Here is a 12,825-nt window from a genome sequence, read left to right as displayed (position 1 = left end):
TGTCTTTTGAGAAATTAGAAGTGAACACATTGAAATTTAACATTTATGGGAAGCTTAACAGGGTAGACAGTACGAATTTGTTTCTCCTGAAGGGAATCTAAAAACAGGGTACAGCTCAGCTGAAAGTGATACCCAGTAGGAAAGTGAAGAGGAGGTCAAAGAGGTCAAAGATATGATCACCAATTACCTTTCTGAAGAGCACTGCAGGCTCAAGAGGCGATGTGGCCCATTCCTATATCCTGAATCATTTTGAGATATCACAAAGGTTATACCCTAACATGGAGTTACATCAGACCCTTACCCTGATATTGACTTGACTTATCTTGAGAAGGCAGTGACAGGCACAGCTCTATTACTTCTTTACATCAGAAATTTTGATTAGCTTTGGGATACAGAACTTATCATTGACAGCATCAAAGGCATAATAAAATAAGAGGGCAAATAACATTTATATCACTATACGGTACTGTACCAGGCTTTTTAATTCAGAGATGCAGCTTTCAAAAACAAGAAAAGCTACTTGCAAATTGATGTGATAAACGGAATGTGAAAAAGTGAGAATTAGACCTGGGTGAGATATCCCAGAGGAAAATATGTTTAAAATCCAGGGCAAATATGAATTAATTAATTAAAATCGTTGAAAACATTAGCGACGCAGTGGTGCTGGTTTGCGACGGGCACGGTGATGGACGCCCCACACATCTCTGTCCACCATACAGCTGGCAAGCTCCTCTTTTGTCTCTACATATGCGTCTTCCATCAACGTCTTCAGCATGGTCTTGTTTGGTCGTCCCGGGTTCCGTCTTCCATGGGTGGGTTCCCACAGCACAACCTTGTTTGCTGGTATTTCTGGATGGCAGTGACAATGACCTGTGAGCCTCATCCTTCTCCACCTGATCTTCTCGATCAGAAGTGGAATCTCCCCATCGAGCTGGGCGTTGGTGATGTGGTCTCTCCAACTGACATTTTGAACTTTTCTGAACATTCGGGTGTAGATACTATCGAGAGACTTGGACAGTGCTCGAGTGAGAGTCCATGCCTCACACCTGCACAATAATATTGTCTCTACAATTGCATGGAAGAATCTCAGTTTGAGACCCTTAGACATCCGAGACGTCCAGATTTTCCCCATGTTATTGAGGGCTTTCCATGCGAGCACTTACTGGACCTTGATGTCATTCTCCGAGCTCTGCATCCTCGCTCCCAGGTACTTGAAATCCTCCACTTTCTTGAGAGATGCGCAGTCTTAAGAGGCTCATGATCATCACCGTTGAACGCCATGTACTCCGTCTGCTTGGCATCGAGGTGGAGGCCCACTTTCTTGCACTCCGCCTCGAACTTGCCGAGCAGCTCCTGTGCCTCCCCAATTTGGTCTGATAGCAGGACGATGTCATCAGCGAAGTAGAGGTCTGACCTTCTCGATTCTTCTCGAACGCCTTGGGGTGATTGTGAAGCAGAGGTCCTCGTGTTCCTTGAGCACCTGCCTCATTGCATAATCAAGGACAATGACAAAGAGAAAGGGTGCCAGTGTGTCTCCCTGTAAGACCCCTGCGAGGATTTCGAACACTTTGCTCTCGCCATCTGGAGTGACAACCTTGGCCGTGGTGTCCAAGTGCATATCCTCAATGGCTCTCAGGAAACGAGGAGGGATACCATAAGCCTTCAAAATCCCCATAATTTTGTATCGATGAATCGTGTCAAACGCTTTCTTGAAATCAATGAAGGTTAGGACGGCCGGCAGGTTGTTATTCTGCACATCCTCAATGATTCTTCGGAGGGCAAGGATCTGTGTGACCGTGTTCCTCTTCTCTCTGAAGCCGTTCTGATTGTAACGAGGCTTTGGGTCGACAGCAGCCCTAATCCGGTTGAGAATCAAGCGGTTGTAGACCTTGACCAAGACACATGTCAGGCTGACGCCACGATAGTTGTCAGTCTTGATAACATCCCTCCAGAGGTGTTGAAAAACTGTGAGCTCGACAACATCATGCTCAAGTTGTGCAACACAGCGCTAATGACGAATGACAAGACAACACAACGGTCACAATCCAACATCATCCCCGTCCCCAAATCTGGGAGGGCAAATAGAAGAGTTCATTATAAGGAGCCAGAGTCAAAGGCATCACTAGGACAGTAATTTGACAATTTCAGAACTATAAAACTTTTCACAAAGTTCAATGGCAGGCAGTTCGGACAAATAGTCCATCATGTATTTCAACAGTATGAGAGCCAGTTTGCAGAAGTTTCATGACAACAGCTGTTGACTACAACAAAGCTTGAAGCAAAAATCTCAGCATCGTGTAGTACACACCAGGTTTGGCAAAGTCACAAACGCTACAGAAGATGAATGCAAGTTCCCGAGAAGAGCTAAATGTGTGCGAGACACTTGCTGCTTGAATTGTTGAATAATAGCACAAAATGAATTGTAGTTCCAAAGCTCTGAAGATCCTCTGAAAGATTGGACATGAGCCATTGATTTAATACTGTCAGCTCAAAATAATGGAGCCAGAGTGCAGCAAGACAGCATGACTTGCTGAGTTCTTCCAGGAGCTCCCTATTTTTTTTGGTCAGACCGAATGCCTTCTATTTGTCTCTTTAAAATGATGCTATTGTTATGAAAATGTTAAATGAGGAATACAACCCTACAGCAATTAACAATATTAATATAAACAACTGAGATTTTTAAATGAGTGTTCTGCACAGTATACTGGATATAAAGTTGAGCAAGTTTACAAGCTGGCTAAAGGTTGTAGAACCACCTATTGCGGTGTGGCAATAATGCTGACATCACTAGTGTGTGGAGCGTTGGTCACATGACCTCCCTGGCAAATGGTGTAACGTCAACCATCGAGTCAGCCTGCTTCTAGCTTCATTAAAACAAACAGTACCCAAGTGATGGAAAGACCATTCAAAAGCCCGATAACAGAGAGGAGGAAGCTGTTCCTGACTCTGGTGGTGCATGCTTTCAACTTCTGTACCTTCTGCCAGACAGGAGTAGGGAGATGAAGGAAGAACTGGGATGGAGATTTTGATTATGTTGGCTGATGGGAAGCCTGGCCTGTGAGATGGACTCAGCTACATCCACAACCTTCTGCAATTTCTTGCGGTCTTGGGCATAACTATTTCCAAACCAGACTATGATGGAACTGAACAGTATGCTTTCTATGGTGCATCTGTAGAAGACATTCTGAATTTCTTCACAAAATGCTGGAGTAACTCAGCAGGTTTAGGTCTCCTCTTCTGAATTTCTTCAATCTCCTCAGGAAATAGAAGCATTGGTGTGCTTTCTTGGTCATCACATCAATGTGCTTCTCAATCATTTCCTCATACGCATGTTCCACCATGCTTCCTGAAATCAACAATTAGCTCCTTTGATAGACATCCCTTCCCACCTAAAACACCAGCTCCCCAGATACCTTCCCCTGCAACCGCAAGAGATGCAACAACTGTCCATATATCTCCTCCCTTGACTCTGTCCAGGGACCCCGACAGTCCTTTCAGGTGAGGCAGAGTCTCATTTGCACCTTCTCCAACCTCATCTACTGTATCCGTTGTTCCAGTTGTGGACTCTAATACATCGGCGAGACCAAGCGTAGACTGGGCGATCATTTCACTGATCATTTCAGTCAGCCTGGGCTTACGTGATCTCCCAGTTGCCAAACACTTTAACTCCCCTTCCCATTCCCATACTGACCTTTCTGTCCTGGGCCTCCTCCATTGTCAGGATGAGGCCAAACGCAAATTGGAGGAACAGCACCTCATATTTTGCTTGGGCAGCTTAGAACTCAGCGGTATGAATATTCATTTATTTAACTTCGTAACCCTTGCATCCCCTCTCTCCATCCCTCCCCCACCCTAGTCGTTGCACTAGTTTCACTGTCATCCTGCTGAGTTTCATTATCTGTATAACTCATTTTCACCTAGCCCACAGCTAACAATGGACCGTTTCCTTGATCATTACTTTTTGCATATCTTTCATTCATTTGTTCTACATATCACTATATCACCATCCCTATCTCTCGATTCCCTTTCCCCTGACTCCTAGTCTGAAGAAGTATAAGAAAATAACTGCAGATGCTGGTACAAATCGATTTATTCACAAAATGCTGGAGTAACTCAGCAGGTCGGGCAGCATCTCGGGAGAGAAGGAATGGGTGACGTTTTGGGTCGAGACCCTTCTTCAGACTGATCAGTCTAAAGAAGGGTCTCGACCCGAAACGTCACCCATTCCTTCTCTCCCGAGATGCTGCCCGACCTGCTGAGTTACTCTAGCATTTTGTGAATAAATCCTAGTTTAAAGAAGGTTCTCAACCTGAAACATCACCCATTCCTTTTCTTCAGATATGCTACCTGACCTGCTGAGTTACTCCATCTTTTTGTGTTTATCTCCGGTTTAAACCAGCATCTGCAGTTCCTTCCTACACAGTTAGCTCCTTTGTCATAGTGATATTTATGTTACAAAATGCTGGAGTAACTCAGCAGGTCAGGCAGCATCTCAGGAGAGAAGGAGTGAGGGAGAGGTTATTGTCCTGACACCATATCACTGTTCTTTATCTCCTTCCTGTATTCCATCTTATCATTGTTTGACTCCGATCTTGAGTCCATTGTTTGACTAGGATTGCCAAGTGGTGCATGTTGTGGTCATGAGATAGTGAGTGACAGACAGACTTTGGGTCAGACACGTGACTAATTTCCAATGCCAGTACACGATAAGTGTTTTGTGTAGGAAGGAACTGCAGATGCTGGTTCACACCGAAGATAGATACAAAATGCTGGAGTAACACAGTGGAACAGGCAACATCTCTGGATAGAAGGAATGGGTGACATTTTGGTTGAAGAAACAGTTTGAACTTGCTCAGCAAGTTCTCCAAATCTTTTTATATCCTACCTGATATAAACTGCTTCTTCATGTACGCAATGCCAATAAAATGTCAATTATAATCAAAGATAGCTCACGCAAGCATTATTTCCTATCCTCCTACTCTCACCAAAGAATCCTGCAGCATATTATACAGCTCTTGATTTTGCTAACTCAGGTAATGCTTGGTCACATTATGGAGAAGCCAAGAGAGGAAATTACATTGAAGGATTTTAAATACAGTTACACATTAACACAGTTGAAAATGAATATACAGGTTTCTGCTGAATGGGTAGATCTTCAATGATCATCTTTCACAAAGAATAAAATAAAATTCAGATATTCCTCCCACGATACCTCTACACAGAGGAAGTATTATATTTCATTCATATCTACCTCCCACTATTTTGTTTCCCTTTGACTTTACCACACCTAGTATCACTGAAAATCATTCAAGGCAGTTCAAGGGGATAATCTCCTTGGCTGTTATCCAAATAACTTACCCAGTTCTCTTTCCATGAGAATTGTTTCTGTTCTCATATTCATATGATATATCAGTAAACAAGAATAATTTACTGCTCCTGCAAGGTTGATTTGAAAAAAAAGCCATCAACTTGCAGAAGTTTCCAGAACCTAACTACCAAAAGAATGGATTACTTTGAATCATTTAAGAACTGCTGCAGTTGTCACAAGTTTGACGTTACAGTTTCCTACTCGAAGAAAAGGTTTGAGTGATGTGTGATAGATTTTTTTTATTTTTTAGATTTAGAGATACAGCGCAGAAACAGGCCCTTCGGCCCACCGGGTCCACGCCGCCCAGCGATCCCCGCTAACACTATCCTACACCCACTAGGGACAATTTTTACATTTGCCCAGCCAATTAACCTACATACCTGTACGTCTTTGGAGTGTGGGAGGAAACCGAAGATCTCGGAAAAAACCCACGCAGGTCACGGGGAGAATGTACAAACTCCGTACAGACAGAACCCGTAGTCAGGATGGAACTCAGGTCTCCGGCGCTGCAAGCGCTGTAAGGCAGCAACTCTACTGCTGCGCCACCGTGCCGCCCTAGAGCGTAGAGCGAGTATAAGTCTTCCATAAGAGATGATTATTTGCTGCTAAGTAAATAAATCACTGGCTTTTGAAACTGATGGTAGCAATTCATTCTTCAGATACTACTCAAAGTTGTTAATATTTATAAGGTTTATCTATCATAAAGTGAAGCAAAATGGTAGGTTCTTACATTTCCAACAAAACTGCCAATCAGCTTAACGAATAATTAATTCTCATCTTTCGGCATGTAACGTTTTAAGTGGAAATAAAAATCTGATCTAAACACTTACTAAGCCCACAGTGTGGTCATGCAACAAACAGAATGTTGGCTATATAAATTCAAGTTAACATAGATATACAGAAACACGAGGGACTCTGGATGCTGGAATCTGGAGCAAAAAAGAAACAACGAGGAACTCAGTGAGTCAGACAGTCTCTCTGGAGGGAAATGGACAGTCAACGTTTCAGGTCGAGAGTGTGTGTGTGTGTGTGTGTGTGTGTGTGTATGTGTGTGTGTGTGTGAGAGAGAGAGAGAGAGAGAATGGGGCAAGAACTGGCTTGTGATAGATGAATCCAAGTGAGGAGGGGGAAATCAGGTGGGGGAAGGGAAGGATGGAGACAGCAAGAAAGGCTGGGAGGTGTTAAATGGGGCCAACAAAAGGCTGCAGATTATGGAATCTGATAAAATAAGTGGGACCTAATAAGGGGAGGTTAATGGGAATGGGGGGAGATGGGTGTACATGATGAGACACCCATTTGGGAGCAGTATGTGTGTTGATGGGCAGATGGGGTAATGGGTTATAGAGGGCCTGGGGAAGGGGCAGATTAGAAAGCAGGGTGTGAGTGAATGAGCCAGGGCAGATCAGAATTAGAGAGAATGGGCCAAATAAGTGTGGGGTTATCTCAAACTGGTTGTCACATACGTTAGGAGGGTCATGTGCCAAGTTGCAATTAAATATTAAAGTGGGCCTTAAAGGTCAAAGGCCTCCCCAGATATGGACACTTCCCATTACGTATCAAATCACACCCACAAGCATGCAAAAAAGACAGAAACTAGAAATATTAAACATAGCCATACAGTGACAGTAACTAATTTAAGCGCAAATGGCTCCTACACTAATATCGATTGTTTCCAAGGTCTTGAAGATCTTAACGTCGGGCACAGTGTAAATGTCATGGTGGAGACAATTCCATTCGCGAATTGTCTTTGGGTACAGTGAATACCTATAACAGTCTTTACTTGTTGGGATGATGTTGTATTTGAAACCCCCCGATTGCCTGGTCTTTGGTTGTCTGGATGAATTTGCAGATTGAAGAGGACTCTTGATGTTGCTTGGAATAAACCCATGCGGTTCTTTATACATACAACTATATAAGTCTGAAGAAAGGTCCCAAGGGTCTCGGATAGCACTGTGAGAATCATGTTTTTTGATTTCTCCAGTGCATTCAATACCATCCAGCCGGGGCTTCTGGGGGGCAAGCTGGAGCGCACAGGGATGGATCACCATCTCACATCCTGGATTCTGGACCACCTCACCAACTGACCACAGTATGTGCGGACAAAGGACCTGGTCTCGGACAGGGTGGTCTGCAGCACAGGGGTTCCGCCGGGAACAGTGTTCACCCATTCTTGTTCACCCTGTACACTGTGGACTTCAGGCACAGCTCTGCAGACTCCTATCTACAGAAGTTCTCTGACGACTCTGCCATCGTCGGCCTCATCACAGGTGACGATGACAGGGCATACAGAGAACTGATCAAGGAGTTTGTGGACTGGTGCCAGTAGAACTGCCTCCGGATCAACGCGGGGAAAACCAGGGAGATGGTGGTAGATTTCCGCAGGCGCAGCCAGGTCCCCCCGACGCCGGTGAACATCCAGGGAATGGACATCGGGAGTGTGGACTCTTATAAGTACCTGGGTGTTTACCTCAATAATAAATTGGACTGGACCGAAAACATTGATGCGCTATACAAAAAGGGCCAGAGCAGACTTTATCTGCCAAGGAGACTCAGGTCCTTTGGAGTGCAGGGGGAACTCCTAAGGACCTTCTACAACACGGTGGTTGCATCGGCCATTTTCTATGGAGTGGTCTGCTGGAGCAGCAGCATCTCAGCGGCGGAAGGGAAGAGACTTGACAAGCTGGTCAGGAAGGCCAACTCTGTCCTGGGTTGCCCCCTCGACTCAGTGCAGGTAGTGGGAGAGAGGAGGATGATGGCAAAGTTAACATCGCTGCTGGACAACGACTCCCACCCCATGCAGGTCACTGTCATTGCACTGAGTAGCTCCTTCAGTGACAGACTCCTTCACCCCAAGTGCATGAAGGAGAGATATAAGAGGTCCTTCCTTCCTGCTGCTGTGAGACTGCAAAACCAGCACTGCTCCCATCAGATGAGTCAACAGTAACAGCTAAGGAATACAATTTATCCTTGTCTTTACTTTTATTTATAATGAATGATCTCTTGCTATCCGCTTTGCTGCTGTAACACTGAAAATTTCCCCGGTGTGGGACGAATAAAGGAATATATATATAACCCGAAACGTCACCCATTCCTTCTCTCCAGAGATGCTGCCTGTCCCGCTGAGTTACTCCAGCTTTTTGTGTCTATCTCCAACTCTTTAAACATTAGTTAGCCACAGCTTAATTTCTGTGTGCAATTCTTGTCACTGCATTCAGGGCAAAAAGCCGAGGCCAAGATTGGACTAGCCATGACCTTATTGAGCAGCTTCAACGAAAGGACTGGTCCTCTTAAATATTGTTGTTGTTGTGTGTACTACCTACCAAATCCACGGATGAACCTGTTGCACTCCTCCAGCAGCTGGGCAGGTGTATCTTGCAGATAGGAACACAGTCGGAACGTGGACTTTCATCACCAGGATCCCCTCCAAGGCGCACACCATCCTGATAGAATTCCTTCCTCTTCGCTGGATCTAAATGGTGTAATTATTCCCTCCTAATTATTCACAAGGGCAGCGGCAGCTTGACAATGCCGGATAGCTGCAGATGGGCTACCCCTACCCCTACCCCTACCCCTACCCCTACCCTTACCCTTACCCTTACCCTTACCCTTACCCTTACCCCATGGGCGAGATGCGGGCCAGGCACCAAAATCCCATCGGCCCAACGCTGCACCTCCAGCCGGAGTATTTAACAACAATTAAACCAGGGATTGCCCCCGGCAGGTAAATTAATATTTAATACACGTGGTTGCTGGCGTTGCGCTGAGTTGGAGGGCCGGTTGCTAGGGGGGCTCGATCGGGCCGGTTGCTAGGGGGGCTCGGTCGGGCCGGTTGCTAAGGGGGGGCTCGATCGGCCGGTTGCTAGGGGGGGCTCGATCGGCCGGTTGCTAGGGGGGCAGGGAGGGCCCGGTGCTGGGGGGCTCGGTCGGGCCGGTTGCTAGGGGGGGCTCGATCGGCCGGTTACTAGGGGCTCGGTCGGGCCGGTTGCTAGGGGGGGCTCGATCGGGCCGGTTGCTAGGGGGACTCGATCGGCCGGTTGCTGGAGGGGGCTCGGTCGGGCCGGTTGCTAGGGGGGCAGGGAGGTCCCGGTGCTGGAGGTCTCGGATGGCGCCCTGTGATTGGCCTGCGCTGCGCTCCAATGGCAACGCGGGATGCTGCGCGGTGCGGCTGTCCGTGCTTTGCTTGGATGGAGCGATGGCGGCGGGCACGACAGGTAGGAACCGGCATCGGCATCGGCATCGGCACCGGCACCGGCACCGGCACCGGCTGAGAGAGCCGGCCGGGGACACTAATCAGGATGCGCCTGACTTGATTGCCAGGAGCCCCCGAGCTGATGGCCGGGGCGGAGGGGTAGCAGGTTATTCCTTTCCAGTTCGGTTCGCGTGGACAATACTTGGGGCTGCTTTAAATACGGCGATGATGCCGGGTCCCCGGGACGGAGCGAGCCAAGGGCAGGGTACAGGCCTGGGGGGAACAGAGGGACAGTTGGTCCCTGGCGGACCGTGAGGCCGACAACAGACCATCCAGGCCACATACTGTTCGTTTTCACAACTGAGAGTGCAGCCTTCCCTGGTGGAATAAGACGGCCTTTCCTTCTCTATTTCAATGAAAGTTAAATTTGAAACGAGTCAGTGCTCCATCTGTATCGTTGCTTTGTTGGTGGCTGTTTAGATGTGCTGATTGCGGAAATGAATGAAGTGCAGAGCCATTCTCTAACTGAATCTTAGGTTGTTCTCTAACTGAATCTGAGAAGAAATTATAGAGACACAAGAGACTGCAGATGGCAGCAAAAAAACAAAAAAAACAAAGTGCTGAATGAGGTCTGGGTCAGGCAGTATCTGTGGATGAAAATGGACTGACATTTCTGGTCGAGGCCCTTGTCAGATGTGAAATTCTGATGACCCAGGCGAGGATTTGGAAAATGTATTACCCCACCAGTATATATGATGAGCGTTTGTCGGTACTGGGCCTGTACTCGCTGGAGTTTAGAAGAATGAGGGAGGACCTAATTGAAACATGCAGAATAGTGAAAGGTTTGGGTAGAGTGGATGTGGAGAGGATGTTTTCACAAGTGGGAGAGTCTAAGACTAGAGGTCATAGCCTCTGAATTAAAGAATTTAGGAAGGAGATGAGGAGAAATGTCTTTAGTTAGTTGGTGTTGAATCTGTGGAATTCTTTGCTGTGGAGGCCAAGTCAGTGGATATTTTTAAGGCAGAGATAGATAGATTCTTGATTAGTACAGGTGTCAGAGGTTATGGGGAGAAGGCAGTTAGGGGTTAGGAGGGAGAGATAGATCAACCATGAATAAATGGTGTAGACTTAATGGACCGAATGACCTAATTTTACTCCTATCACTTATGCCCTTATGACCTATATGTTAGGGGCACAAAAAACTGTTTAAAAGGGAGGGCTGGAATGTGTTTCAGAGAGCTAGCAAGATGTTCCTTCCATCTGTTCTGAAAGTTGCACATCTAGCTTTACGGAGCAAGGTGTGCTGAGTCAATGTACATCTTCTCACCAGCTGAGTCATAAAACATTTATTTATAACCTTCACATCTAATTTCAGTTTTGTGATGATCCAGAGTTTTTATTAAGTTAGCATTGCTTGGTTTCCTGAATTGAATCACTCATTGATGTATGGCGCTGCCATTGCTTGAAGGCTAATTCTGTGATTTAAAGATCTAATAAGATTTTTTGTGTGTACGTATGTGTATGTCTGTGTATATTATATATATATATGTATGTGTATATGTATGTGTGTGTGTGTGTATATATATATATATATATATATATATATATAACACGTACTGAAGTTTTTCTCTCATTGTTTACAGTGTACTGTGTTTACATATTCTGTTGTGCTCCTGCAAGTAAAAATTTCATTGTTCTATCTGGGACATATGACAATAAAACGCTCTTAACTTGACTCTTGTCAATCCTCCACTGTGGGCCATTTAATGTGAAATTAATGCCAAATTATTGGAATACCTTCCATGTGTAGAATAATTAAGGGATTAATGTAAAGGGATTAATATCCAATTAATTAAGGGATTAATATCCAATTTAACAAACGTAGCCGAGACATTTTCTCTTCATTTTAATTAGAACTAGACAAAGTGGACCCGTTGGGCCCAAACCTCTCCTGTATTGGTGCAGCACCCTGTCCTCCCCCCCCCCCCCCCCCCCTCTCTCCTCAACTCCCCTCTCCTTTCTCCTCCCCTCCCCATCCCCTCCTTTTAAACTTTAAAATGTGAATAACTTTAAAAATATAACACCGATTTCAATAAAATTACTTGCATTATCACTAAAGTGACAATGGTGAGTAAGGTGGGCCTAAAATTGTCACGCTATCATGTACCGTTTTGGCTGAAGTTCAGTCACAAACAAGATAACAAACGAGAGTTTTAGTATATAGATGTCTTCAGAGTGTTTTGAGATGTAATCATACCACACGGAACAGGTCCAAATCATCCATGCCTACTGAGATGCCCCGTTCTAAGCTAGTCCCAGGTGCCTGTATTTGGCTCATATATCCCCCTAACTCTTTCCTATTTGTGTACCTGTCCAAGAGTCTTGTAAATATTGTTGTGTAGGAAAATAACTGCAGATGCTGGTACAAATCAAAGGTATCGCAAAATGTTGGAGTAACTCAGCAGGTCAGGCAGCATCTAGGAGAGAGGGAATGGGTGACGTTTCGGGTCGAGACCCTTCCGTCTGAAGAAGGGTCTCGACCCGAAACGTCACCCATTCCCTCTCTCCTAGATGCTGCCTGACCTGCTGAGTTACTCCAGTATTTTGTAAATATTGTTATTGCACTTGCCTCAACTACCAGCTTATTCCATGTACACTCCACCCTCTGAGTGGAAAAAGTTGCTTGTTAGGATCCTATTAAATCTTGCCCCTCTCACCTTAAACCTATGACCTCTGGTTCTTCTACCCTGGGTAAGAGACTGTGCTTTCACCCCACCTATTTCCCTCGTGATTGTATGCACCTCAATAAGATCATTCCTCAGCATTTTGCGTTTCAAGGAATAAAGTCTTAGCCTGCCCAACATTTTCCTATAGCTCAGGTCCTCTTAGCCCAGTAACTTATTCTTGGCAAATACATGAGGAATTTTTCAATGCAGCCTTTTATTTTAATCAAATGCTTATTGCTGCTCATGAATACTTCAGCTCCTGTGTGTATGGAAAGCATGGGGGCCTTCGTTAAACTGACAGGGTATGTTAAGTTGAAATTTAAAAAAAGATCTTGAACTTTATGTCAAAATGTTTTTAATCACTCAATTATGTAAATAAATGATTTAAAAATTGGCATAGTTAACTTCACTTAAAATGTCTTCAAGATGATAAGAAGTCTGTGAGAAAAGCTGAGGGGCACATTTCAACACCCAATGGAAAATATTGAAAGATTTTTTGAAATTAAAGCCTTTTCACGCTAATAACCAGATGTTTCTGTTTT

At 45.2% G+C, this 12,825-nt stretch overlaps 2 protein-coding genes across 3 annotated transcripts in view; one reads left to right on the top strand and one right to left on the bottom strand.

The window, feature by feature from the left end:
• LOC144610972 (solute carrier family 25 member 44-like) overlaps window positions 1-8,926 on the bottom strand; it is a 34,500-nt gene extending 25,574 nt beyond the window's left edge. For both annotated transcript variants that reach the window (XR_013549465.1, XM_078430019.1), the window contains exon 1: window positions 8,689-8,926. The gene's annotated coding sequence lies outside the window, so the exon portion shown is untranslated. The remainder of the gene's footprint in view (window positions 1-8,688) is intronic.
• Window positions 8,927-9,506: 580 nt separating this feature from the next.
• Window positions 9,507-12,825, top strand: part of ireb2 (iron-responsive element binding protein 2) — a 73,707-nt gene continuing 70,388 nt past the window's right edge. The window contains exon 1 of the mRNA XM_078430017.1: window positions 9,507-9,579. Coding sequence (XP_078286143.1) covers window positions 9,561-9,579 — 19 coding nt within the window. The 5' untranslated portion in view covers window positions 9,507-9,560. The remainder of the gene's footprint in view (window positions 9,580-12,825) is intronic.

This window comes from Rhinoraja longicauda, chromosome 38, assembly GCF_053455715.1.
Source record: "Rhinoraja longicauda isolate Sanriku21f chromosome 38, sRhiLon1.1, whole genome shotgun sequence".
Classification (NCBI taxonomy): Eukaryota; Metazoa; Chordata; class Chondrichthyes; order Rajiformes; family Arhynchobatidae; genus Rhinoraja; species Rhinoraja longicauda.
This window is presented reverse-complemented; position numbering and strand designations above follow the sequence as displayed.